This window comes from Talpa occidentalis, unplaced genomic scaffold, assembly GCF_014898055.3.
Source record: "Talpa occidentalis isolate TD23 unplaced genomic scaffold, MPIMG_talOcc4v2.1 talOcc4.2, whole genome shotgun sequence".
Classification (NCBI taxonomy): Eukaryota; Metazoa; Chordata; class Mammalia; order Eulipotyphla; family Talpidae; genus Talpa; species Talpa occidentalis.
The window spans coordinates 55,971,953-55,999,299 of NW_023602073.1; the positions used below are offsets into that span (position 1 = coordinate 55,971,953).

Below are 27,347 nucleotides of genomic sequence, written 5' to 3' on the forward strand. Positions count from 1 at the left end.
GTAATATGTGTAAGATTATACTACTGCCAAGAAGCAAGTGAAGCAATTAGCAAATTTGTACTCCTTCTGTTAATTTTTGAGTTCCAAAGCAAAATTTTGGTGGATTTAAAGTTAGACTTTGTCTTTATTAGAAGAACTTGCATGTGATAATAGTGACTAAGCCAGGATCCTTGGAATGAGAGTGAAGCAGCCATACCTGAGAAATGCAGAGAGTAGGAGAATGCTATTCTGAGCCTTCAGATGCATTGTTGAGTGTGTAACAGAAAAATAATGAGCACATTTGCTCCCGAATTTTCTTTATGCTGGTAATGGTCATGGAGCCTGTGTTGGCATCAGGGAAGGGCTGGGGGGAAAGCGGTTGTCCTGAGAAAAGTGGATGTGGTTGGACATTTCATGTGAATGAAAGATGCTTGTTCTTTTGGAATCTGGGGATTCTTGGATGTGGTGGGGATTGTGTTCTACTCAAGTATGTGTCTTAGAGGTTCACCTGGCTGCCCCTGTGTGGGGGCCATGTGTGTGTTTCAGGGTTAAATGTCCATTTCTGTAGTGTGCTGCCCGTGTGATTTCCCAAGACAGCTCTTATGTGGGTGTCTGGGTCCAAGTATGTACTCCTCTGTTGCAGTGTTCACATGTGCCTAAGCATGTACCCCATGAGGTTTGGGGCTCTCAGGGTCTCAGAATGTGGATCCATTGCACCCCTGTGCTCACAGTTGTCTGTATGTCTCATAAGCACCTTGACCCCAATTTATTTTTGTATTGTGGTTCTCATATAAATGCACCCCCCCCCCGCCCCCCAACAGCTCACTGTGTGTTTCTGTGCTCTATATATCATGTTCCTTAGGGACTGGCAAGGAATCCTGTGTCATATATGTCAGGGGATCCACATTTTTGCGTGCAGAACTCTTAATACCTAGGTTTTAGAGGTAAAGAGAAGCTGGGGGTTGATTGTAGGGCAATTTGCTGGCAGTTTGCAATTCTGGAAGCAGACAGTAAAAAATGGAGCTGTTCCTTGTTCAGGAACTGAGAGGGTTAACAGGCAGCTCTTCCGGTCCACCCCCCCCTCCAGCCTGTAGCTTCTTGTTGCCATGGAGATGGTAGCCCCGCCCCTGATGCAGCACCTGCCCCCCCATTGGCTGCAGTGGTGACTGTGGTGCTGAGGGGGGAGCCCAGGCCTGGGCAGCCATTCTGGAGCTGGAACCGGAGCTTGGCATCCCCCCACTTTCATTCTCCTCTAGCCCCTCGGCCCCTCTAAATTCCCTGGCAGCAGAGCCTCAGCTTCCTTCCTCAGAGCTGCCACCACTCTAGGCTCTTGGCAGTCCCAGCTTCATCCGCATTCACCTCCCCTCCTCCTCCTCTCCCTGCCCTCACTTGGGAGTTCCCCCAACCTCCACTGCCCATCCTCCCCACTCCCTGCCCACTCCCCTGCATTCTTCTCTTGTCCCCCCCTCCCTCTGAGTTCCTGCCACTGCAGTGCACGTGGAGCCGGGTCCTTTATCTCCCCTCCCCCCATCTGTCCCTTCCTTGAATGTCTGTCCCCAGGATTCTTTCCTAGTCACTCCTCACTGGTCCTTCCAAACTTCCCCCTCCAACCCAGGGAGGGGGTCATGGGAGGCAGCCTGGGCCCTCCAGACAGACAGACAGGTTCTAGGAGGGGGGAAGCTGGTGGAAGATGTGCCCAGCTGAGGAGAGAGGAGAGCTGGCCTTCGGGCAATGACCTTTAACCCAACTCCCCTCCCCCAGCTTGCCTAGCTCCTTCCTGGGGGGGTGGGCATCGAGGGCCCAACTTCCTAGGCTCTTTGGCGTCCTTTATTACGGGGGTTTCACTGACCGTCTCAGCCATGCGCCTTTGCTGACTGCCAGCCTCAGTCATGGGCCTAAGGCCACCTACCCCGTCCCCCTCAGGGGGCTCCGGCTCAGGTTCCTTGCCCCCTCCTTCCCACCGCCAGCCTCTCAGCCGCCGCTGCTCTTCCTGCTGCTTTCCGGGGGGTAGGTGAGGCTGGAGCTGAGGGGCAGAGGGAGGTGGGCAGCTGTGCTGGGGCCAAGGGTGGACACCTGGTCTAACAGCGACCCCTTCCCAACTTCCCTTGTGGCCCTTTCCTCCCCTCCAGAATACCACTTGGGTCGCTCGAGGAGGAAGAGCGTCCCAGGGGGGAAGCAGTACAGCATGGAGGCCGCCCCCGCTGCGCCCTTCCGGCCCTCGGTGAGTGAGTGAAGGCAGGCGCCTGCCAGATGTGGCTCAGCTGGGTCCCCTCCCCTCTAGCCCCAGCTGGAGTCCCAGGATTCAGAGAAAGGGGGCAGGAGGGGGAGCAATTGAGAGAGAAAGAGTGTGAGAGTGTGTGTGAGAGTGTGTGTATGTCTCCCCACCTCTTTGGTTTCCCCCTTCTTGGCTCTGCCCCCCTGCTTCTCAGACCAGCCCTCCCACCTTCTCCAAGCTGGTGTGTGTGTTTGTGTGTGCACTCGCACCCGTGGGAGCACAGGAAGACAAACTGGTAGCGGGGCTCCTATCCCCTTTCCTCGCCTCTGGAGACTTCCCTTTCCCCCACCTCACCTTTCTTCAGGGACTCTACCCCTGAGGGGTGAGTAGGTAGAATTAACCTTGCCCCAACCCACCCCTCTCCCCCCCCCCCCCAGCAAGGCTTCCTGAGCCGGAGGCTAAAAAGCTCCATCAAACGCACAAAGTCACAACCCAAACTTGACCGGACCAGTAGCTTTCGCCAGATCCTGCCTCGCTTCCGAAGTGCTGACCATGACCGGTACAGGGGCTGGGGGGTGGGGGGAGGGCAGGGTGAGTTGCATGAGATATAGGGGGCTCTGGGGTGAGATGGGGAGGTTTGGGGATTATCTGAATGCAGAGGTTGAAGGCCTCTGGTTGGTTGAGGGATGTGTGGGGCTGGGGACCATACTGAGAAGAGGAAGCAGGGGGAGGACAGCAGAGGCAGGAAAGGAACAAAGGTGAAGCCAAGGAGGGACTCTTCAGGCTGGCATCAGGATGGGCTCCAGCTCAGTATTAAAGGAGCTGGACAGAAGACTAGAGAAGGAGTGATGAAGCCTGGGAGGAAGATTTAAAAGAATTTGGGGAAGGGGTGGTAGGTTGCCGGGAGAGGCACAGTGTGATGCAGGTGGAGGGGCAGCTTGAAAGGCAGCAGGTTGGCAGGGGCCGGCAGGTACTGCTGGATGAAGGAGGGCACAGCATAGAGCAGGAAAGAGAAAGGAGAGGCTGGCACAGGTAGTCAGGCTGACAGAAAGGGGAGGGGAGGCTGTAGGGTTAATCCATGGACTGAAGCATGAGGAAGAAACATTCAGAGAGGGCCAGAGGGTCTCCGAGGCCGGGTTTGAAGATCTCTGATCTGTTGTCTGCTCTTGGGGTCCTTCTCAGGGTTCCCCCCTCCCCCAATCACTTCCCAGGTCGATTCCCGTTCCTTCCTTTCCCCCCATGTCTGGCCGCCCCCAGGATTGGGCAGGTAGGGAGGTTGGGCTAGGTGAGTCACACCTTCCCCTGCCCCCCTCCCCTGTCGCCAGAGCTGGATTTGGGGCCAGCGGGGGGTGAGGGCCTGGTATTCCTGGCCGCGGGGGCGGGGGGCCGGGGGAGCGTCGCGCTGACGGCAACAGAGCCCGAATGACGGGGCTGCTATAAATAGCTTCATGGAGGCTCCCACACCCGAGCTCCCCCTCCCGCTTTCCTACTGCTCGCTACTCTTCATCCCCTAGCCACCTCCATGCCTCTGGCTCACCACCTCGTTCCCCCTGCCCTGTGCCCCGTCCTCCATCATCCTCAGCCCCTCGCTCCGGGCTCTCCAGCACGGCCCGGCCCGTATTCCCTCACCCTCGGCCCTCTCGCCGGTTGCCCCTCCTCACCCTCCCCCACACAGCTTTACCTCCCCATCCCTCGTCTTCCCCAGGCCCCATTTTTAGTCTCCGGCCTTCATTCTCAGTCTTTCCTGCCCACAGCTTTCTCTTATTTCTTATGATTTTTACTCACTCTTTTGTGATTCTGCTAAAACTTTTCCTCTCACTTCACTCCTTCTTTCAGTCATTAAGTGTGTTTTAGGCACTAGCTGTAAGGCTGGCCCAGGGAAGTACCTCACCTTCTTTGTACTTTCGGTTCTTTACCTCTGTGCTCCTCCTTTTATTGAGGTTCTGGTTTGGGGAACCACCTAGAAGCCCCACCTAGAAGTATTCCAGGCCCACCTTGTGTTGTTTTTTTTTTTTTTTTTTACTGTCATGGTCCATCTCAGGGTTGAGATATTTCTAGGTGTTTCCACTCCAGACAACCCCTCCTATGTGAACTGGGGTGGGGGAGGAGGGTGTTTCTTACAGGGTTCTGGTGTCTCTCACATCCCTCATGTCCTTTTCCAGGGTAGCCTGGGTTTCTTTGTGTCTGTTTCTTGCTGGGAGGGGTGTTAGGGGTGTTCAGGAGACTCTTCCCCCAAGTTTCCACCCTAGAGCCAGGTTGATGACGCAGAGCCCTGGGTGTGTAAGAAGAGTGGAGGGCCCTGATCCCTTCTGAACCTTCCATCTGCCAGGGCCCGGCTGATGCAGAGTTTTAAAGAGTCACACTCTCACGAGTCCTTGCTGAGTCCTAGCAGTGCGGCTGAGGCCTTGGAGCTCAACTTGGATGAAGATTCCATTATCAAGCCTGTGCACAGCTCCATCCTGGGCCAAGAATTCTGTTTTGAGGTACTAGGTCTAGTGGGCAGGGGTGATGGAGGGTAAGGGCAGAAGGACCTGTAGAAAGCGGCACTGGTGGGGATTTAAAGGAATCAGAAGCCTCTGGGCCTTGTGGAAAGGAGACTAGAGGACTGGCATGGAAGGGGTGATGGTGGAGTCTCCGGTCCTTAAGAGTCACCTCCTTTCCTCCGGTCCTAGAGCCTCATCTCAACTCCACACCCCTCTCTAGGTAACAACGTCGTCAGGAACAAAATGTTTTGCTTGTCGTTCTGCGGCAGAAAGGGACAAATGGATCGAGAATCTACAACGAGCAGTAAAACCTAACAAGGTATTGGAAATAAAGGGGACACAGTATGGGCAAGGCAAAGTTTAAGGGGAAGCTAGGGACCAGGTATATGTGCTGCTGAAGCAAACACTGTAGGGACCTAGGGAGGACAATGAACTAGAGGAGGGGAGGTTTGGGTGAGGAGGGGACCTGAATGAGCAGGAGGTGACCACATTTCTCTGAGTCCCCAGTTCCTTTTCCCTTTCTACCTTATGATCTGTCTCTACCATGGCTATCAGAGAGCGTTGATAGGGCGCTGGGAGTCCTGGCCAATCTTCCCTGCTGCAGGAAAGTTTCACTGATTGTCTTGACAGGGGGTGGCCCAGCTCCTGCTTACAGTGTTTCTGTAGAACACAGTTGTCAGGTAGTCATGGCTCTCAACCAACCTTGGTTTCTTCTGTGAAATTGGTGGGGATGGAGTTGGGACTAGATGATCTCTAAGGTCCCCATGGCTCAGACATTCTCTGAGTCTATTCCCTGCCAAGACTTCTACTTCCCAGGAGAAATGTTCCCAGTTTTGTCAGCTATTCTCTGCAGTCCAGTTTCTACTAAACTCGCAGTCTTGATGATCCCCCTCTGGGGAACCCTTCTTTATTAACGTCCTTCCTAAAGAATTAATCCAAGATGCTAGATGCAATCTAACTAACCCATGCAGAGTCCAGACAGGTTCCTCCTTTCAGCACCCTGTATCATCACCTGAAACTCACATGAGCTTGTGGTCAACTGTGTCCTCCAGGCTCTGTTCACACTAATAATTTAGCCTCATCCATCCCATATTATGCAGTTTTCTTTCTCATTTCAATTCTGATTGTCTTTGAAGGACTTCCCAGTCCTCTCCTTGATACTTTTGTTATTTTACTCTAGCATTTACAATCTTTCCCAGTACTGAATCTGTGTCTGAGGTGTGACCTGCCCTTCTGTGTTAGTTTCCTAGGGTTGCTGTAACAAATCACCACAAATTGGGTCACTTAGATAGCCCTGTGTATCTGCTCATAGTTCAGGACAGCAGAAGTCCAAAATCAAGGTGTGTTGGCAGGGCTTTGGTGCTTCTGAAGCTCTAGGAAGAATTCTTGTCTTTCCTTGCCTCTTCATAGCTTCTGGTGACGGCCAGCGATCTGTGGCATTTCTTGACCTGTAGCTGCATCTGTCTAGTTTCACTTCCACCTCTACATAGCCATCTTCTGTGTGTCTGATCCCTAAATCTCCCTCTCCATGTAAAGGGCAGTGATTGGATTTAGGGTCCACTCTTCTCCCGTGTGACCTCACCTTAATATGATTGCATCTGCAACGACTTTATTTCCCAATACGGTCACATTCACAGGCTCTGAACAGACATGAATTTGGTGGGGGGCAGGAGGGAGTCACTAGTCAGTCCAGTACATACATCCTCTACCTATGATTGCTGTCTCATAGAGCATCTCTCACTTTGTCACTCTCTCTCCTCTTTTGGTGTCTGCCTCTCTGCCCCGTCACCTTTATCCACTGTGCCCACCCCACCATGCCAGGACAACAGCCGCCGGGTGGACAACGTGTTGAAGCTATGGATCATAGAGGCCCGGGAGCTGCCACCCAAGAAGCGGTACTATTGTGAGCTCTGCCTGGATGACATGCTGTATGCGCGGACCACCTCCAAGCCCCGGTCAGCCTCAGGGGACACCGTCTTCTGGGGTGAACACTTCGAGTTTAACAACCTGCCAGCTGTCCGTGCCCTGCGGCTGCATCTGTACCGTGACTCAGACAAAAAGCGCAAGAAGGACAAGGCGGGCTATGTCGGCCTGGTGACTGTGCCTGTGGCTACCCTGGCTGGGCGCCACTTCACAGAGCAGTGGTACCCCGTAACCCTGCCAACAGGAAGTGGGGGCTCTGGGGGGATGGGGGGCTCAGGTGGGGGAGGAGGCTCGGGGGGTGGTTCAGGGGGCAAGGGCAAAGGAGGCTGCCCAGCTGTGCGACTGAAAGCACGTTACCAGACGATGAGTATCCTGCCCATGGAGCTGTATAAGGAGTTTGCAGAGTATGTTACCAACCATTATCGGATGCTGTGTGCAGTGTTGGAGCCCGCCCTGAATGTCAAGGGCAAGGAGGAGGTTGCCAGTGCCCTGGTGCATATCCTGCAGAGTACAGGCAAGGCCAAGGTGAGCACTGTAGCCTCAGGAAAAGTTCACCTGGGAGGGCACTCGCTTGGGAGAGTTGGTGAGGATAGGACACTTCTGCCTTCGTGAGCTTGAGTTGTACAGAGATTGACCCTTGGATTTTCCTGGGTCCCAGGACTTCCTTTCAGACATGGCCATGTCGGAGGTGGACCGGTTCATGGAACGTGAGCACCTCATATTCCGCGAGAACACGCTCGCCACTAAAGCCATAGAAGAGTACATGAGACTGATTGGTCAGAAATACCTCAAAGATGCCATTGGTATGGCCCACCCTCAGGTCATCTTCTTCCCAAACCTACCAGATGTCCACCCTAACCCCAGACCCCGCAACTCCAGACCCCAAGTCCTCCCCTTCTCAGCTTGGTACTGACTCCTGCCTCCAACCACCCGATTCTGAGATTCCCTCAACCCAGGCGGCCCCTGTCCCTGCCCTCGGAGAGTATGACCACCCCTTGTTGTACTCCCACCCCAGGGGAGTTCATCCGTGCTTTGTACGAGTCTGAGGAGAACTGTGAGGTGGACCCCATCAAGTGCACAGCGTCCAGTCTGGCAGAGCACCAGGCCAACCTGCGAATGTGCTGTGAGTTGGCCCTGTGCAAGGTGGTCAACTCCCATTGGTGAGACTGGGAACGCTGGGTTGGGGGGCTTGGGTTGGGGGAGTCGTGTGTTCATCTGTTCATCCATCTGTCCATCCTCAAAGAGGACTGAGTACCAACTATGGGCAGAGTGTTATGGAGCAGACAGACAGGGATGGGGCCTGAGCAGTGTCCTCAGAGGGCCTCCACCGGAATGAATAGGGACAAGTTGCATACACACAAAGCCATAGAACAGCTGCAGTATGTGTTATGCGCCAAGTATGCAAGTATATGGGCCTCCCTTTTCCCCTCTCCCCGCCATTCAATATAAGGTCAGAGCAGACAGCTTTGGTTGAGGTCATGGAAGGCTTCATGGATGAGGTGCCCCTGGGCTTTGAAGTCGGGTCATGCTATATGGATGTTGTGGGCAATGAAGACATTTCAGAAGAAGACTGCGGGACAGGAACATACACGCAGGTTGAAACCCAGGGGCAGCGGTTAGCACAGGCTTAATGGAGCGCATGGCTCGTAATGGAAAGTGGTAGATGGTGTCTAGACAGGAATTGGAGTTAGAATCTGCGAGGCCTCCACGGGCAGGTTAAGGAGTTTATTGGTAGGAATGTTGCTGGTGCCCGGAAGTGTCGTGATTGAGAGATTAATCCCTAAGTAGAGTTGGGGAGGGGATGACTTGAGCAGGGAGAAGGAAGCCCAGGTTTGGGGGCAGTGGGGAGGGCTACTGTGATGGGACATGCGCGGAAGTCAGATTCTGCAATCAGGATGGCGGCAGGAAAAGTAGAGGAGGCTGCTGCAAGGACCTCTGAGAAAAGGACCAGCTGGAGTTGTCAACTGATTGTAAAGGAGGGGGTGTGTCTGCAGGGAGTCTGGGATGATGCACGAGTTTGGGAGACCTGCGGCCTCATTGACAGAACCAGGGAAGTCAGGAGGAGCCCGTGGTGGTGTGGGGGCGATGGTGAGCTCCACTTTACAGAGTCAGAGTTTAAGGTGTCAATGGGACATTGACGTGGAACAGAGAGTGGGGGAGTGACATCTGAGCCATTCCAGGGACTGGGGATCATGCCTGGGCACCTCCATCCCCATTTCCCTGGAATCCAGAAGAGTTGGGGGGTCCGAGCTCCCTGTAACTCAAGTGACCCTCCATCTCTCTCCCATCTCTGTCTCTCCCTGGTGTCTGTTTTTCTTCTCCTCCTCTCCTTGCCTCTCTCACACACCCCTCTGTCTTTCTCCTGCGTGTCTCTCTCCCCTCACCTTCTCTCCCTCTCCATTTCTCTCCCCCTGATCTGTCTGGCCCCTCTGTCATAGCCCTCTTCTTCTAGCAGCCTCCCGTCTTCCTCCTGCAGTCCCGCCCTCCCTGTCTCTCTCACCTGTTTCCACACCTTCACCTCCTACCACCCCCCTCAGCATGTTTCCTGGAAGCTGAGGGTCTCTGGGGCTCAGTCCCGGTCTCTCTCTTTCTTTCTCTCTCTCTCTGTCTCCCCACCCCTTCCCCCCAGCGTGTTCCCGAGGGAGCTGAAGGAGGTGTTTGCGTCTTGGAGGCTGCGTTGTGCAGAGCGGGGTAGGGAGGACATCGCTGACAGGCTGATCAGTGCCTCGCTCTTCCTGCGCTTCCTCTGCCCAGCCATTATGTCGCCCAGTCTCTTTGGGCTCATGCAGGAGTACCCAGATGAGCAGACCTCACGAACCCTCACCCTCATCGCCAAGGTCATCCAGAACCTGGCCAACTTTTCCAAGTGAGGGAAGCCTCAGGCAGGGCGGGGGAGGATAGGCTGGGAGTGGCTGGGAAGGGTTTCCTGAGTCCCCAGAGACCCTGAGACAGGGTTGGGTGTGAGGCCTTCTGTGTATGTGACCTCTGCCTTCTGGATGCCTTGACCAGGTTTACCTCAAAGGAGGACTTTCTGGGATTCATGAATGAATTTCTGGAGCTGGAATGGGGTTCCATGCAGCAGTTCCTGTACGAGATCTCTAACCTGGACACGTTGACCAACAGCAGTAGCTTTGAGGGTTACATTGACTTGGGCCGAGAACTCTCCACATTGCATGCCCTCCTCTGGGAGGTGCTGCCCCAGCTCAGCAAGGTCAGCAAATGCCCCCAGAAGGGAACGAGTAGTGTCTCACCACTACTGCCCCAGTTCAGACAACTGAGGCACTCTTAAAGCTGGGGACTTAGTCTCTAGCTAACAGCCTTACTCTTTCAGGAAGCTCTCCTGAAGCTGGGTCCATTGCCCCGGCTCCTCAACGACATCAGCACAGCTCTGAGGAACCCCAACATCCAAAGGCAACCGAGCCGTCAGAGTGAGCGGCCCCGGCCTCAGCCGGTGGTGCTCCGGGGCCCATCGGCTGAGATGCAGGGCTACATGATGCGGGACCTCAACAGGTGAGCGCCATGGGACTCCCACCCCTGGGCTCCATGTGCAGCTCTCTAGGGCTAGAAAGAAAGGAAAAAGGGGCGGGTTCTCAGCGAAAGTGGTAAGGAGACAGGAACAGTCAGCGGTTAGACTGAGAATCCTTTAAAGCTAAAGTGAACAAGAAACTGAGAGGCCACAGGACAAGTGCAGGGGCTTCTGCAGCTCTGGCTTGCAAGCCATGGGGGTCTGCCTGCCAGCTCTGCCTCGCCCCGCTGCCTGCCCGTGCCCCTCCCAGAACTGAGCTCAGCCAGTACCTGCTGGATCAACCAGGTGGTATTAAAACATTCAAATCTCGGTACTGGTTGGTAATAAGCAATACCCCAGCTCTGACCAGACCCCCTTGGGCCTTCCCACCATCCAGTATGAGAGAAGTAACCCCTGAACCTTTGGGGGCGCCGTGCCTCACTGCTGCTCATTGTTTTGATGACCTCCCTGCTTGTTCCTCTGCCCGTGTCTCTGCCTCCATGACGCTGTACCCATTCCACCACTCCCACCTCCTCCCATTCGTCCATGCCTTTGCCCACCTCTCTCCTTCTCTCTGTCTGTGCTCGCCCCTCTTTCCATCTTTCTCCAGCTCCATCGACCTTCAGTCCTTCATGGCTCGAGGCCTCAACAGGTGAGGGGCTTTCCCCTCCCCCCACCCTCAGCTCCTCTCCTGTCTGCTCCCACCTCCCACTCCAGTGGCCTTCACCTTCCTCCTCTCCTCTTCTCCTCCATGCACCCTCATCTCCTCCATATCTGCCCAGACCTGCCCCTCATCCCTTCTTTGGCTGCCCCATCTCCCTTCCTCTGGGCCTCACTCCCTTCCTGGAGGGGGCTTGTTTTCTCCTTTTATCCCCTCCCATCCTACCTGCCTCCCCTTTGCAGAGCTGCCACTGCCAGCTCTCAGCCCTTCCCTGTGGGTCCCACCTTTCACCCCAAGGCCTGTGCTGGACCTTAGCGGACTCACTTGCCAGTAGCCTTAGCTTGACCTCCCATTTGTGTGCCCCCTTCCCTTCCGACAGCTCTATGGACATGGCTCGCCTCCCTTCCCCAACCAAGGAAAAGCCACCCCCACCACCCCCTGGTGGGGGAAAAGACCTGTTCTATGTGAGCCGGCCACCCTTGGCCCGTTCCTCGCCAGCATACTGCACGAGCAGCTCGGACATCACAGAGCCGGAGCAGAAGATGCTGAGTGTCAACAAAAGTGTCTCCATGCTAGATCTGCAGGGTGATGGGCCCGGTGGCCGCCTGAACAGCAGCAGTGTGTCCAACCTGGCGGCTGTTGGGGACCTGCTGCACTCAAGCCAGGCCTCCCTGACAGCAGCCTTGGGGCTGCGGCCTGCGCCCCCTGGGCGCCTGTCCCAGGGGAGTGGTTCGTCCATCACGGCGGCTGGCATGCGCCTCAGCCAGATGGGTGTCACCACGGACGGTGTCCCTGCCCAGCAACTGCGCATACCCCTCTCCTTCCAGAACCCTCTCTTCCACATGGCTGCTGATGGGCCAGGCCCCCCAGGGGGCCACGGAGGGGGCGGTGGCCATGCCCCTCCCTCCTCCCACCACCACCATCACCACCATCACCACCACCGAGGTGGAGAGCCCCCCGGGGACACCTTTGCCCCATTCCATGGCTATAGCAAGAGTGAAGACCTCTCCTCAGGGGTCCCTAAGCCCCCCGCCGCTTCCATCCTCCACAGCCACAGCTATAGTGATGAGTTTGGACCCTCTGGCACTGACTTCACCCGTCGGCAGCTCTCACTCCAGGACAACCTGCAGCACATGCTGTCCCCTCCCCAGATCACCATTGGTCCCCAGAGGCCTGCCCCCTCAGGGCCCGGAGGTGGGAGTGGTGGTGGGGGCAGTGGTGGGGGTGGTGGGGGCCAGCCACCTCCGTTGCAGAGGGGCAAGTCTCAGCAATTGACGGTCAGCGCGGCCCAGAAACCCCGGCCATCCAGCGGGAATCTATTGCAGTCACCGGAACCGAGTTATGGCCCTGCCCGTCCACGGCAACAGAGCCTCAGCAAGGAGGGCAGCATTGGGGGCAGCGGGGGCAGCGGTGGCGGAGGGGGTGGGGGCCTCAAGCCCTCCATCACTAAGCAGGTAGGTGAGGGTGAGAGGAAGGCCAGATGAGTGAGGACCAGGGAGGGAAGAAGGGAATGGGTTGGGGAGGTGGGTATAGAATAGTCTGTGGTTTGAAGTTACCATTTTCTTCCTTTCTTATTTTTCATTTTTCATTTTTTTTTAAGATTTATTTATTTGTACATACAAGAGCTGGGGTACAGGCCAGAGATGCCGGGGTGGGGGTGAGAGGATTCACCAGAGACAGAGTGGGGGGCAGAACAGGCAGACTGACTGAAAACCACTGCTGAGGGGAGCAGCGGGTGAGTCAGGAGAGGTCTGCTGCACATGTGGGTAGCTCCCTGGCTGGCCGGGGATCAAACTCATGCTGCAGAAGCCACAGATTGCTTCATAGGGCGGTGCTTAACCCCTTGCACCACCAGGGAGGCCCTCTTATCTCCTTTCATTCATTAAATGTGGAGTATTTAATGCACTGGAGATGGCACTGCTATGTGCTGTGTGCTGTTCTCAGCATTATGGATGTGGCAGCGTACAACAGACAAAAATCCCTGCTCTCATGGAGCTCATATTCCAGAGGGGAGACACAACAAATCACTCACACAGCACTCACAAGGTTATCAGTGCCAGAGCAGGATTGGTACTAGCATCTCGTTTGGCAATGTTACCTCCCTCTAAATGCACCCTGCCTTTTCCCACTTTTCCTCTCTCTATTTGTTCCATCTTGCCTTATCCCAGCATTCGCAGACGCCATCCACGCTGAACCCCACAATGCCAGCCTCTGAACGGACAGTGGCCTGGGTCTCCAACATGCCTCACCTGTCGGCTGACATCGAAAGTGCCCACATCGAGCGAGAAGAGTACAAGCTCAAGGAGTACTCTAAGTCGATGGATGAGAGCCGGTTGGACAGGGTACGCCTTGCCCTCCAAGCCCCAAGCTCCTGTCCCTTCCTCTGTGCACCGGTCACTCCAGTCATTTCCAAGGGGAACATCCAGGGTCAAGTGGTTATGGTGGAAAGAAGAGACAGACCTGGCCCCTAACTCTCAGAAGACGTCAGTCTGTTATTAAGGGAGAGCACATACAGTCAGTCTGTCGAAAAGCCTATTTCAACTTTTGTGGGTTATACTTATCCCAGCCTATCTGGGAGGAAACATGGTCTAGATTAGGCTTATCTCCAGGTCTTCTCCAGGGAAAATGTAAGCCCTGGCTTCTGGGATTGCTCCAAAAAGGGAAAGTTCTTTGCCACCAGTGTGAGCTGATCAGCTAGGCAGGGGCAGAGGGGTTGCAGTTGGACTACTAGTGATACCTGCTTCTCCAGTCACTGTCCCGTGGAAGAGGATGTGTATTGCCCTCTGTGTGGAAAGGACATCCAGACTCTTGGCTGGTGGTGGCCCAGAGCAAAACACAGCAAGACCTCTGGGGCACACATGTATAACTTAATAGAAGGTTCCTTGGGTAAGCCGTTGCTGCCAGGACCCTGAAGAGGGTGGCTATAAGATTAGGTTACATGTAGAGAAGGTTATGAGTCCAGCTTGGGATAAAAGAAATGTGGGGGTCATGAATTAATGCATCACCTTCGCATCTAGAATGGGTCAATTATGCATGTACCCTCCTTGGAGGATCAAAGGGTAGTCTCAAATAATATTTCCTGCTCTGTGATTCAATGAGGAATTTATTAAGGAAGACTCTAGACTAGTACTGTGCAGTAGAGCTTTCTGCAGCAATGAAAACTTTCTGTGATCTGCACTAATGCTATAGCCACTGGTCACATGTGGCCAGGGCAGTCAAGGAATTCTAGATAGCTGCATGTGGCTACTGTGTTGCATAGCACCGCTAAGGATTTGTGAGCCAACAGGGAACATAAAATGATTCTAAGTCCTTCAAGGCCAAATTACAGTCACTATCAACAGAAAGGCATTCCTGGAGGCTCAGCTTGGGCCTCACTTGAAGGCCTAGACTCTGATCTCTAGGACAGAGTCTTCTCCCCAGCCAGTGCCTTTTCTCCCTGGGCCAACTCCATGTGCTCTGGAACCTGGGTTTGGGCTGCAGAGTCATCTTAATCTTAAATTTCTGGGTGCAGTCGCTTAAGGTGTGCTCATGACCTGCCTAGCTCCCCGTGTGGGACCTGTGTGTCCAGATGCACATGTGAAGGCTTGTAAATGTCTCTCAGGGTGTGGGAGTCTGACCTTGCTCCACCATGAGGGAACCTCAGCTCGATGGAAGGGCCTTCTGAAGTGTGTGTGTGAGCACCAGGCAGGAAAAGGGCTAGCAAAGATGGCTGGGATGTCTGTCATACTTGGCTATGCTTGGCAGGGAGGGATGGAGGCTGAGTGGGTCGGGGTGAGGCGCCCCTCACAGTGCGGGGTCTTGTGCCCGGCGGGCAGGTGAAGGAGTATGAGGAGGAGATCCACTCATTGAAGGAGCGACTCCACATGTCCAACCGGAAGCTGGAAGAGTATGAGCGGAGGCTATTATCCCAAGAAGAACAGACCAGCAAAATTCTGATGCAGTATCAGGCCCGACTAGAGCAGAGTGAGAAGAGGCTAAGGCAGCAGCAGGTGGAGAAGGATTCACAGATCAAGAGCATCATTGGCAGGTGAGGGGCGGCCCGGGAAGGGGTAGTAAGGGGGAGCCTGAGGTTGACCAGAGAGCTCCCCTCCAGCTCCAGCTCCTCTCCCCAAACTCCGGACACCACGGGGAAAGCTCACTGCCCTACTCTCATGGATGCCACCCACTCGCCCATCACCAGATGGGGAGCAGCCTCTTGCTTAGTGCATTAAATATTCCCTTACTGAATCCTGACCTCCCTCCTGATAAAGTAACTTCTTGCGCCCTTGGAAAATGTGCCTGTTGCTGTCCAGCCATCACTGTGGGTTTGGACCCAGCCCAGGCTGGTGCTCCCACTGACCATCTCGACCCAGCCTATGCTGTTTACCCCAAACCTCAGCGGGGATCCCTAAACACAGTAGCCAGTGACCATCCCCTTCCTCTCCAGCCTTGGAGAGGTGTCCTGTGAGAAAGTGAATGACCCTCATTTTAGTCTGTGCACATTTTCAATTATTCTGCCAAGACCTGGGCTCCAAGGAGGCATCTCCACAAAGGGGTCAATTATCTTGAGAACTGATTGGGACCCTATACCTTACTCCAAACAGAACCAACTTCATTTTGATCCATTCTAAATGTGTCTTGAGGTAAGATTAATTAGAAGAAAAAGACTTGACTTGAAACTTTTCTTACAAACCACTGCTCTAATTTATATCCTTTAATTTTGATATCCTCTAATTGAAGTCACCTTGAGAATTTTCATCAAAGGCCAGGAGATGCTGGAAATAATAATGATCGTAGAGACCCCTCCGGGCTAAGGGGTACCCCGGGGACTGCACTGGAGATGGCTGAGGTTCAGTGAGGTGGAGTCGGGGATGGAGAAGCCAGGTCTTGAGCCATGCAGGGTCTGTGCGAGGGCACCGTGGTGAGGGGGAGGCTAGAGGGCTGGGATGCCTGGGTGGTAGAGGTTTTGGGGTACAGAAATACCTCCTTTATAGGGACATCCGAAAGCCTCTCGAAATAGTTGAGTAACAGGGAGTCTTGGGTGACCATGGAGGGATTTTGAGGGAAGGGGAGGATGCCCGAGGCTTTTCCAGAGAGCTGAGGGGGGTCCCTTGGGATCAGGAGTCCCATAGGCAGGCTCGGAGCCCGTGCCCGCCACTAACCCCACTGAAGCCCGTCCCTTCAGGCTGATGCTGGTGGAGGAGGAGCTGCGCCGGGACCACCCCGCCATGGCTGAGCCGCTGCCTGAACCCAAGAAGAGGCTGCTCGACGCTCAGGTGGAAATTACAATGTCATTTATCTTCTCCGTGTCCCATCCCCATCCATCCCACTGTCCTTCGTGCACTCACGGCAACAGCCACCCTAGCCCCATCACCATCTGTCTCTCCCGTTGTCCTCCATTTGTCCACTGGCTGCTGTTGACAGCCCCCCCCAGTTACCCCCATCTTCATGCCATCGTCTGTGCCTTTGTCACTCCTGGCAGTGTCAGCCCACCCCTTGTGCCTCCAGAACCCCCCTCCCCGGTCTTTCTTTCCTACTGCTCTCTACGTCTCAGGACCTCTACCAGAACCTCACTCTCTGCCCAGAAAGTTCCTGGGTCTCACCCATTTCTGGAAGACCTACCTCTCCTTTGTCCGCTCTGTTCAAGTCAGGAAGTTCAGCTGCCCCTGAGCCCGTGGCCAGGAGGCCTAGAAGCTGCAATTAGCTAGAGTGGAGCACAGGGCAGTATGACTTCAAGTTGCCCAAGGCTCTGGATGACGCCCTGGGTACTTGAGGTCCCCTCACTGCTGTTCCCTTGGCTTCCCAGTTTCCCTAACTCCTTGGCAGCTCCCGCATAGCTTCCTCTTCCTGACTCTTCAGATCTTGAAGGCCTCTCTCCCTGTAACCTCCCTTTCCCCTCACTGTGTAAGCGCAGCTTCTTTTGGCCCTTTTCTCCCTCTGGTCCTCACACCTGCCTCCCTGTCTTCTCACCAGCCAGCTTGTAGGACCCCTGCCTGCACTCTCACCCTCGCTCTCCCAAAATTCTGCTCACTTTCCCACCCATGCTCCTCCTTTCTCTGCTCTGACCGCCAGGCTTCCCCACCACCACCAAGGCTCCTGACCCCATGACCCCACTCTTTCCCCCTGCAGCTCCTCATCAGGTAATTCTCCTGGTTCCGCTTTGACCACGGGCGGAGGACACAGGGGGAGGTGACTCCGGACCACTGCAGGTTGGTCGTGAAGCCCTCTCCCCTCGACTCTCTGGAGCCTCTCCCCTCTTTCACTGCTGCCCTCCACACCCGAGAGCCACCACAGACCCTACCTCCTGACACCTCCTGCTCAGATGCATCTCCCAAGGCACTACCCAAAGAGAGCACTTCCTGCTGCCTCCAGACTCTGCAGTGACACCTTGCCAATACTGAGCAGTGTACCCGAGAGGGGCCCAGCACACTCCCAGCTCACAATCCTGTTCGTACAAGACCCACCCCCAGCCTCCTCCTGACTCAGTCCTCTTCCTCTACCTCTCCAGTGTATGTCTGTCACCCCCCATTTCACCAGAATGTCCTTGGGGGTTGGGACACTGGGGGGATGGGGTTTGTTAAAGGGGTGGAGGTGATGAAGGGTTGGGGACCCTGGCTATGGGGGCTGTGCTGCAGCAGGTAGGTTGGAGTTTCCTCCTCCTATCCTAACCTTGGTTCTCTACCCCTCCTTCCTTCCACCCCTCACCTGTTTCTCTCTTCCTCCTCCCTTACGTCTCTGAGGTAGAAGGCGTCCGGGCCATTTAGCCTCATGGGAAGGAAATTAGGAGTGTGTAGTTAACTTCAGGAGGCTTTGCAGGGGCCCTGGCACAAAGATTCAGGACAGCAGGCAGAGTGAGTAGAACAAGGAGAAGGAGCAAGAAGTCAAATGTTAGGGAGTGGACTGGCCCATATGGTGTGAGTGTTGGAAGTGAAGTATCTTCCTAGATAAGCTCATGGTGCTCGGTAGCCATGTTCATTCCCAGGCAGAGATGCTGGAACAGCATGTTAAATCACCTCTTTAGTCCTCTTGTCAGAGCTCACATCCTGGGGTTACTCATGCCACTCACCCCCCCCCCCCCCCCCCCCGTCACCCTGTGACCTTGCCGGACACATAATCCTACCTAAAAAGCCAGTAAATGAGAACCTGTCAGCTACTGACATCATTTCTGAGATGCTTTATTTTCTGTGGGGTTGATCTGCAGTGGGCAGTGGCTCCTCACACTGTAATTTTAACTCTCTGCCTGCCCAGCCTCTCTGTCAAAGTAGTTAGTGATCAGTAAACAGATGCGGAAAGGCACCAGGGGACCTCACCATTTAAAGGACTCCTGCAGCGAATTCTTTTGTAAAATGAATAATGGCACCCTCATTTATCTACTTTCTAAATTTGGGCCCATGGGGGTGTAGAGGGCATGCCTGTGTGCTGTCGCCAGCAGACAAGCAGAGGGAAGGGAATCTGAGGTTTCCTTCCCCTGCTCTCATGCCACACTCAGGATCCCCTACCATACGCAATTTCCTCTCGCTGTCGTGTGGAAAGCGTTAGAGATGCTCAGCACGCTAAGAGGGCGGCTTTGCTGAAGGCGGGGCTCTGGTGACCTACTGAGAGGTGAGCTCTTTGACTTGGAAGGCAGAGCCGATCTGGGGACCTCTGCTTGGAATGTTTTGTATCCTTTAGAGATACGGTCAGACATCACTACGTTGCCAGGCCAAATGTGCTGTGGCCCAGGAAGTAATCTGGGCAGTTTTTCTAAACCACTTTCAGGTATTTGTCCCTCTGCCGCCCAGCCATTCCTTTAAAAATGAATCTTCTGCCTGTATTTTAAAAAGCCAAGTGAGCGATTAGAAATGTAGTGTGGGCAGCTTTCTTCTCCTCCAGCAGAGGAACGGGAGCTAGGGCTGAGGGCAGGAGCCAGAGGTTGGCCCAGGAGCGGCAGGAGGTGGCAGAATAGGACCATGGGTAGGAGCAGGGTCTGGAACCCCTCACCCTCTAACTGGGAGCCCAAGGAGAGGGGCTGAAAGGAATGTGGGGGTGGGAAGGAATGAAGCCAGTTTCTGCTCCCCGGGACACAGATCACAGAGATCGGAGCATGCTGTGTCTCCACAGAAGCTTCTAGACATTCCTGCCCTGAGCATTAGAGAGGCAGCCCTCCCACAGTTCTTTCCCTTCCCACATCACTTCCCCGAACCCCCTTCCTTTCCCCCCAGTACAGTTAAACCTCTGTAATTTGGAATGTTATATTTGAGAAGATGGCCACTCTGAATAAGTGACAAAACTGAATGACAGTGTCTATTTAATGAAATGCATGTCTTCAAAATATATACAGTAAGTAGAACTCGATGAATAAGGCCCTCAGGGAGCATGTGTGAAAGAATAGCGAGCTTTGAAAAATCTGTTTTCTAGCCTAGGTTAAATATCCCCTCCTACAGACACATTTTCACTATTAATTTGTTTAGTACACCCTTTCTTCACAGATAAAGGAAAACTCGAGCCCGGTTTTTGTTCAAATTATGACAAAATTCCAAATCCATGGGGGTTTGGATTAATGAGGTTTTGCTGTACTGCCTCCCCTTGTTCCCTCAACAGGAAGTTTCTACCTCGGATTGGGGGTGCTCTGGGAGGGGTTCAAAGAGGAAGGTGGGCTGAAGGTGGGCCCGGGATGAAGGGTTAGGTGGGGGGCGAGGCTGGAATTTGCTTCTTTTGAACTGGTTTCCTGGTGTGACTGGGTTGAAGGCCCTGATAGGAGTCTGGGGTGAGGTTCTCTTCTCTCTCTCGTCCCAGAAGATGTAACTTCTACTGCAGGTGAGAAAAAAAACAGGAGGATGGGGTGGGGGGATGTCTGGGAGGAGGAGGTGGGATGTGGGATATGGAATGGGCTGGCTAGAGGGGAGGCCATACTTAGGGGGCTGGCACCCAGGCCCCCGCGAAGCGTCTCAATAAGTCCGCGCTCTCCTCTTTGGTGTCTTGCAGGAGAGGCAGCTTCCCCCCTTGGGTCCAACAAACCCGCGTGTGACGCTGGCCCCACCTTGGAACGGCCTGGCCCCCCCAGCCCCACCCCCCCCACCCCGGCTGCAGATCACCGAGAACGGCGAGTTCCGAAACACCGCGGACCACTAGCCCACCCAGCATCAGACCTTCTCCCTCCCCATATACCCCACCCCGGAACAGCACCAAACCACCAGGACTGGACGTCACCGAGGGACAGCGGGATTGCCTCCCTGAAAGCCTCCTTGGGGGGCACCAGTCCCCCACACCCACTGCACCATTTCCAGGCGGGAGATTGGGGACCGTTAGTTGTCCCCTTTTCCTTCCTGTTGGGGTGCTGCCCCCTGTGACCCCCAGGGACCCTTGCCCCAGGACACCACCTACCCCACACAGACCCCTTCACTCCGGGGTGCTATCCCCATCCTCTGCCTCATCGTTCCCCTGAGCACTGGGGGACAGACCCTCGCCCCCACCCTGGGGGTGTGGCACCTCCAAACTTTCAACTTCAGGGTGATTTTTTAGCAGTAACCAGAGCTGACAATCTTAATTCCCCTCCACCGCCCCATTTTGGCCTCCCCTGTCCCCCTTGTTATGGGGAGGGGACCCCAGGTGAGGGGGCCCTATTACCCCTTGATTTCTCAGGAGCGTCTGGGGGGGCTCAGCACGCACAAACTCCTTCTCCTCCTACCACTCTTAAATTTACGCCCTCCCCACCCAGAACCCAGATGGGGTGGAGGGGCCACCGGGGCAGGGAGGGGGCGGCAAGGGAGGAATGGGAGTTGTCTCCCCTTCTTCCCATACCTGATCTGCTCTTGGCTGGTCCCAGAGCGGGGTGAGGGGGCTTATGCCCCCCCCTCCCCCAGTGTGTTGGGTGGGGTGGAATTGAGGTTAGGGTGAGGGGTTAGGGTTTAGGAGAGTGTGTGTGTTGGGGAGGACAGACTCCTTGATCTGTGCTCCCCTGACACACGCAGTCCCTCCTGCCCCTCCCCTCTCTCTTGGTCTCTACTCCCAGGGGGAGGGGGGAATTTACTCTAGGAAAAGCCATGTCTCTCTCCCCCAGGGTGGGGGGACCTGTGTTGGAGGAGGGGTGTTGGGGGCCCCCTTCCATGACTCTGTTCCCTGGGGGAGGTAGGACAGGGCTGGGCTTCCCTCTCATCCTCCCCCCACCCCCACCCCCAATCTCCCTCCACCTCCCTCCCTCCCGCCAGCTCCACAATTTTTTTCGGTGTTTCTCTGTACATAGCTCTCTGGCGGGATAGGGGAGGTAGGATGGATGGGGTTTGGGGTGGGTAGGTCATGGGAGGGGAGAAGCCCCTCCTTGGAACCCCCTCTTCCCTGACTGCTGTCCCCTACCCAGCCATGCCCCCTCTCCCTTCTTGCGTTTGGTATTGAGATTCTTCCCAGACTCCACCCTTCTTTCTTTTGTATGGACAGTTCCCCTTCAGTCCCATCCCCTACACACAAACACCCAGCCGGGGCCAACTTTATACTTATATAAAAGTTGTAAATATGTGAAATTTTATCCCTGTGCCCTTTCCTTGCTTCCCCAACCTCAGGCCCTATCCCGGGATCCCCTTCCTCCTCCCTTCTTTGGCTGTTGTAAAATTATCTGGGGTTTGTACTGTACATATCCGGGGTGTGTGTGTGTGGGCTGGGGGCAACCCCTCTGTACAGAGCTTCCTGGCCCCCCCTCCCCACCCGACGGCTCCCTCCCCACCCACAACCCTAAGGGTAGGGAGAATATCTTCCTACCTGTTTTATTTTGTTTTCTCGTTCTCCCGCCCCACCCGACCCCCAGCCTTCTCAGCCCTCCATCAGTGTCCCGTTTTCTCCACTCCCAGCCCCAGTTCCTTTTTTTCTGGAGTGTGTGGTGAAACAGAAAACTCATGTTTAATAAACGGAGATTGTTCTTTTATTGCTATGCTGACTTTGCTCGGCTGGGACCACGGGGTGATGGGGTCAGCTTGCCGGGGGGAATCCGTGTCTCCCGAGCATCTCCCGCCCGCCGGGGAGCGTCTCCTGTCGGGGCGGGGCCCTGCCCCGGCCACACCGGCCGCGCTCTCCCCGCGCGCGCAGCAGGAGCGGAGGCCGGGGCGGCGGCGCTGTCCGATGCCATCCCAACACCGGCTTCAAGCAGCCTGGTGAAGCCCGGTGAGGAGGCTCCGCGCAGGGGGAAGGGGATCCGGCACCTGGGCTCACGCGGGCTCCAGCCCCAGCGCTGCCGCTCGCCGGCCTCGGGTCCCCGGGAGCAGGGTGGGGCGCAACCCCTGCCCGCGGGCGGGGGGCGCGGTGATGCGGGCAAAGCCTAGCCCCCCACACACAGTAGGTGCGGGTTACCCTCGGCCTCTCCGCGCTCGCTGGGGAGCAGGCGGGCCCCGCCACCCCGGGTGGCTCGCGGGGCGCCCCGCAGCCTCAGCGCGAGCTCCCGAGCCAGCACCCGCCGCGGGCCGGGCGGGCGGCCTCCCGCCGGCGCCGCCCCCCGCCCGCGCAGCCAATCGGCGCGAGGCTTGTAGAGCCGCGCCTTCCGATTGGCCGCGGCCGAGCCCTCCCGGCGTCGGTGTCCGGCGGGAGGCGGCGGCTTCCGGCCGGGACGGCGCGGCCGCGGCAGAGGCGCTCCGGGGCCGAGCGCGTGCGTCCCGGCGAGGGTGTGGCGGCGAAGGGCGGCCCGCCGGCGCTTGCGGCCTCCGGCGCCCGCGGCTTCCCAGGGGCCGGGCTTGGCGGGCGCGGCGGGGGCGACGAGCGGCGGGCAGGAGCGTCCCGGGCGGCGCGGTCGGGGTCGTGGCCGCGGGACCTCCCGCGCCTCCGCTGGACCTGGACGCGGCGCCGGCCGGTGTGTCGTGTGGTTGGTGGTTTCGCTTTCTTGGCGGGGGCGCGCGCGGGACTGAGCGGCGCGGCCACCACTGACGGAAAAGTTTCCACATTCCGGGGTTCGGGGAGGCGGGTGGTGTTTGAGAGACACGGTTCTCCGAATCCAGGGCTGCCGTGACACACCCCCGTCTGTTTCCTCCACAGCCTTCATTCCGCGTGGAGCCCGCCCCGCCCCGCCACTTGGTCCCCCGGGATCCCGCTCTTTCGGAGAAGGCCATGGATACCTCGACGCCTCTGCCTCCCGTAACCCCCTCCCCTATCGGCTATCCAGCCCCGCGGACCATCCAGATCGAGTTCCCTCAGCACAGCTCATTGCTTCTGGAGTCCCTGAACCGCCACAGGCTGGAAGGAAAGTTCTGTGATGTGTCCCTCCTGGTGCAGGGCCGGGAACTTAGGGCGCACAAAGCGGTGTTGGCAGCTGCCTCTCCTTACTTCCATGACAAGCTTCTCCTGGGAGATGCTCCACGTCTCACTCTGCCCAGCGTCATTGAAGCTGATGCCTTCGAGGGGTTACTCGAGCTTATTTATTCAGGGCACCTCCGCCTGCCACTGGATGCTCTCCCTGCCCACCTCCTTGTGGCCAGTGGCCTCCAGATGTGGCAAGTGGTAGATCAGTGCTCAGAGATTCTCAGAGAACTGGAAACTGCAGGTGGTGGAATTTCCACCCGTGGAGCAACACTTCTCTCCACCACAACGTCTGCAGGAGGCTGGTGCATTCGCTCTTCCCCTTTCCAGATCCCAGGGCAGTCTTCTGCTTCTACTGAGAGCCCAGCTGTAGGGGAGGGCAGCGACCTGGGAGAGATTTTACAGATTAAAGTAGAAGAAGAGGAGGAGGAGGAAGAAGAAGAAGATGAGGACCAGGGGTCGGCAACACTCTCTCAGACTCCTCAGCCCCAGAGAGTACCAGGGGGTCTTCCCCACCCTCATGGGTCCCACCCACTGCCCATGTCTACCACTCCCCACAGGCTTCCAGAAGGTGAAAATGCACCCCTTGAGCAGCCTCCTCCTACACTGACCCCCAAAATCTTCTATATTAAGCAGGAACCCTTTGAGCCTAAGGAGGACAAATCGGGAGGTGAAACTCAGTCTGGAGGTGTAAAGGAGGAGACCAAGGTGTTTCCTGGAGGGTATACAGAAGGAAATGGGGAGCGAGGGTTCTTATTGCCCTCAGGAGCAGGGGCCACCGCTGGGGGAGGTGGGCCATCCTGGAAACCAGTGGATCTTCATGGAAATGAAATTCTGTCAGGGGGTGGAGGACCTGGGGGTGGGGGGCAAGCTGTACACGGACCTGTGAAACTAGGGGGGACACCCCCTGAAGATGGAAAACGCTTTGGTTGCTTGTGTGGGAAGCGGTTTGCAGTGAAGCCAAAGCGAGATCGGCACATCATGCTGACCTTCAGCCTTCGGCCATTTGGCTGTGGCATCTGCAACAAGCGCTTCAAGCTGAAGCACCACTTGACAGAGCATATGAAGACCCATGCTGGAGCCCTACATGCCTGTCCCCATTGTGGTCGTCGGTTCCGAGTCCATGCCTGCTTCCTTCGCCACCGGGATCTATGCAAGGGCCAGGGCTGGGCCACTGCTCACTGGACTTACAAATGAAGACTTAGCCCATACACTAACTTCTGGACAAACAAGCTACTGTGGCTAATGGGTATATACCCCTCACTACATGTCACCCCAGTCTTGGATATTGTGATCAGGCCAAGAGGATAGATAAATGATGAACCTCTTGTTCTGGGCCATGGGGCTCAACTTGGTAGATTTGGAAACTCAGATTTCTGATCTAACCCCAGGTTTTGCTGATTACCCAGCAGGAAAGTGGTTTACGGGCTGTCCGTAAATTGATCATTTGCCCATAGTAGACCTGTTCGTATAAGAAACCTAATTTCAGATTAGAAGTTTATTGGGTGAGAGAAGAGTTAGAGCAAAAAGACATAATGGCAGATGTTTCATTTAGTCTCCGCAAGGAGTTAAAGGAGCTGGTCTCCATCTAGGGGTGTGTTTAGTTTAGCATTCTAATAATTCAGAGACTAAGCTGTAAGCTCTGCACGCGCTCTCCACTGAAATAGCGTGAGCAGCGTTCTTTCTATGTACTTTCGTTGTATTTTTCTGAAGCCCCTCAACGTTATAACTTCACCAGTAGCTTCCTTCCCAACACCTTTACTTTTTATGTTGTAGTTGAGCACTTTAACAAATTGGACATTCCACCTGTCATTCCTAGGACCCTCTTACTAGAGGGTATTCCCCCTATAGCCTGTGCCTCTTGTCTACCTTTGACCACCACTGATCACTCACATTGATCATGGTGACTGGACAGCATCCAGTGAACTCAGGAGATGGCCACTGACCTCAGTGCTCTCAGGGTAGCGCCACTGCTCTGAATGCGTGGCCGTGGTCAGAGGGACTCAGGGCTGAGGCAGCACATGCGCAGTGGGACCACCCCCCCTCCCTGCCCACCGCCACCCACACATGATCGGGGATAGCCCCTTGTTGAGAGGTGAAAGGGTAGATAATGAATAGTGAGATTGTTGCAGGTTACTTAACTTCTTTAAATAAACTTTGCCCTGGAATCTAAGCTGACAATGGATTGGATTGAGTAATTTGTATGGGAGAGACAATATCAGAACAGAGCTGCAAAGAACTGGGTTGTATTGATAGGAGAAGGATGGGATGGTGTCACACGGGTGCACATAACACTGTCCTGGATATCAGTGGGCCAGTTGCTAGGCCCTGACCTTTCACCAAATAATCTCAATCCTCAGTTCAGGGTCTGAACTGTTACCTTTTATTTTTTGGTTTTGGTGTTATGCATCTACTGGTTCTCTCTTTTTTTTTAATTATCTGGGGTTGCTTTCCATGATCTTTACCTGTAGTATTACTAACTTCATTTTTATGTATTATGGTTGGTTTTGCTTGGTTTATTCTACAAATATTTAGTGCATAGCACTATACTAAATGCTGATTTGTATTCTGCCTTCAAAAATTTACAGCTAGTAGCAGAGCTGCAGCTACTAGTAACAGATAATGACAATGTGGTGTAAATCCATGATAGTACAAGCTACTGTAGTGGCACAAAGGAAACCAAGCAAAGTCTCCCATTATGGGACAGCTAAATTGGAGTGGAGATGTTGAACATAGGAATTGAAGTCAAAGCTTTCCGAAGTATCCTTTCCAAAGTATCAAAAATTACCAGGTATGTTTCCCAGAAGGGACTGAAAAGTGGGACTTTATGACTGAGAAGGTGAATTCTAGCTGGATTTTGTCAGCCTCTCAAAAGCACCATGTGTAGTCCCATTCCTGTGGTAAGGAACACATTGAAAAGGTGGAAGGGCTGCCAATTTTGGATCCTTTATGGTCCCACCCACCTGCCATTTTTGACACACAGTCTGTAGGTGGTTGTATTCATTGGCCGGGATCCTTTGGTTGCAAGCAACGGAAGCTGGCTCTGACTAACCTTATCAAAACAGGAACCTATGGAAGGATGTGGGCAGACTCCTGGAATGAAGAACCAGCCTTTGGAAGGACAAGACCTGAGTAAGTCGCAGGGTTTCGAGGAGCAGAGGGCCTAGGGAACCTAAGATATTTGCTTGGGGATGGTGATCCAGTCATTCTTGTGTTACTCAGGAGTACCTTGGTCTTATGTACGGTGAGACAAAGAGGGTGTGGAGTCCTCAGGGGGAAATGCAAACCCTGGGACAATAGAGTGGGGAATGGGTGCTGGCCAGCTCATGGGAACAGAGGCCCACCCCAGAAGAACACATGTACCCATCTTGAGATCCTTAAACCTCAGATATACCAGGCACTTGGTAAGTGTTCAAAAAATGTTGAACCTGCCCAACTTCTACCTCTGCCCTCTGAACTTAAGGCAAAATTGCTCCCTCCCTCTCCTTAATAGCCAGCCCTGTGCTATTCTATAAAGCCAATTAAAATACCATGTTAGAGGGTATCTAAGTTACTAGATATTATACAGAAAATGAGCTCCATGATGAAAGATTTTGGTTTAAACAAACTGTAATTCTCTGCCTCAGTCCTTGCCCTCTTATAGTGGAAAAGATGTCCCTCCTACTGTCCAAGGCTAGCCCCTTACTCAGAGACTTTGCTCTGTTTAATTTTCCTCTGGCTGTACTTTTGCTTTCTCTGTCTTTGTAGTTCTCATTAGCATTTCAGCATGCTCATGGAGTTGTGAGAATTCATGCAAAATGGGTAGAAAAGTGCCTTACACTCAGTAATAAATAAATGCTATTTACCGTGAGTGAGAACATTGGTCAGGTCTCAGGAAGGGATCACATACATAAAGGGAAAATATTTTCAACAAAAGGAAATAAGATAATACAGCGCTCAGGTTAGAAGTTATCATGGTCACTAATACCTTTCTCATAAACTTAGAGTTCTCTAGGGTTCTTTTTGCCCTTTTCTAACTTTGTACACTCCTAGGTGATTTTATACATTCTTCTGAATTACGCCTTTTAAATACTGATGTCCCTTAATTTTACATCTCCAGTTTTCCTGACCCACTTCTTTCCTTTAACAATAAGTGCCTGCTGTGTACCAGGCACTGATGAAAAGAGCAGAAGGCATCATAGAGGCTTGGGCTCTGGATTGTTGCTTTAAGAGACAGATGTTTAAACCAGATGCATAGGTACTTCACAGACACTCAAGCTCAGCACCCCACCTCTAGTCATCTGCTCCTCCATTATTTCCAGATTTGGTAATGGTTCCACCAATCACTTAAAAGTCCAAGATTAAACCCTG

The 27,347-nt window shown here is 54.6% G+C and overlaps 2 protein-coding genes across 6 annotated transcripts in view; both read left to right on the forward strand.

Moving 5' to 3' along the window:
• Nucleotides 1-21,651, forward strand: part of SYNGAP1 (synaptic Ras GTPase activating protein 1) — a 31,406-nt gene extending 9,755 nt beyond the window's left edge. The window contains exons 4-21 of one of the 5 annotated variants that reach the window (XR_008553199.1): nucleotides 2,109-2,200; nucleotides 2,632-2,753; nucleotides 4,524-4,677; nucleotides 4,898-4,996; nucleotides 6,499-7,125; nucleotides 7,259-7,403; nucleotides 7,616-7,760; nucleotides 9,230-9,466; nucleotides 9,610-9,811; nucleotides 9,932-10,110; nucleotides 10,716-10,757; nucleotides 11,146-12,220; nucleotides 12,935-13,108; nucleotides 14,582-14,793; nucleotides 15,931-16,021; nucleotides 16,875-16,954; nucleotides 18,235-18,347; nucleotides 19,710-19,747. Coding sequence is in view for 3 of the 5 variants with exons in the window: in XM_037519530.2 (XP_037375427.1) it covers nucleotides 2,109-2,200; nucleotides 2,632-2,753; nucleotides 4,524-4,677; nucleotides 4,898-4,996; nucleotides 6,499-7,125; nucleotides 7,259-7,403; nucleotides 7,616-7,760; nucleotides 9,230-9,466; nucleotides 9,610-9,811; nucleotides 9,932-10,110; nucleotides 10,716-10,757; nucleotides 11,146-12,220; nucleotides 12,935-13,108; nucleotides 14,582-14,793; nucleotides 15,931-16,021; nucleotides 19,710-19,856 (3,743 nt within the window). In the remaining 2 variants the exon portion in view is untranslated. Of the gene's footprint in view, nucleotides 1-2,108; nucleotides 2,201-2,631; nucleotides 2,754-4,523; nucleotides 4,678-4,897; nucleotides 4,997-6,498; nucleotides 7,126-7,258; nucleotides 7,404-7,615; nucleotides 7,761-9,229; nucleotides 9,467-9,609; nucleotides 9,812-9,931; nucleotides 10,111-10,715; nucleotides 10,758-11,145; nucleotides 12,221-12,934; nucleotides 13,109-14,581; nucleotides 14,794-15,930; nucleotides 16,022-16,874; nucleotides 17,807-18,234; nucleotides 19,580-19,709 lie in introns of those variants that run through there. The other 4 variants (XR_008553198.1, XM_037519530.2, XM_054698726.1 and 1 more) reach the window with 4 other exon arrangements.
• Nucleotides 21,652-22,718: 1,067 nt separating this feature from the next.
• Nucleotides 22,719-26,193, forward strand: ZBTB9 (zinc finger and BTB domain containing 9). Its single transcript, XM_037520865.2, has one exon. It carries the CDS (start codon nucleotides 22,809-22,811, stop codon nucleotides 24,192-24,194), a length of 1,386 nt encoding a protein of 461 aa, XP_037376762.1. The 5' UTR covers nucleotides 22,719-22,808; the 3' UTR covers nucleotides 24,195-26,193.
• Nucleotides 26,194-27,347: the final 1,154 nt, after the last annotated feature.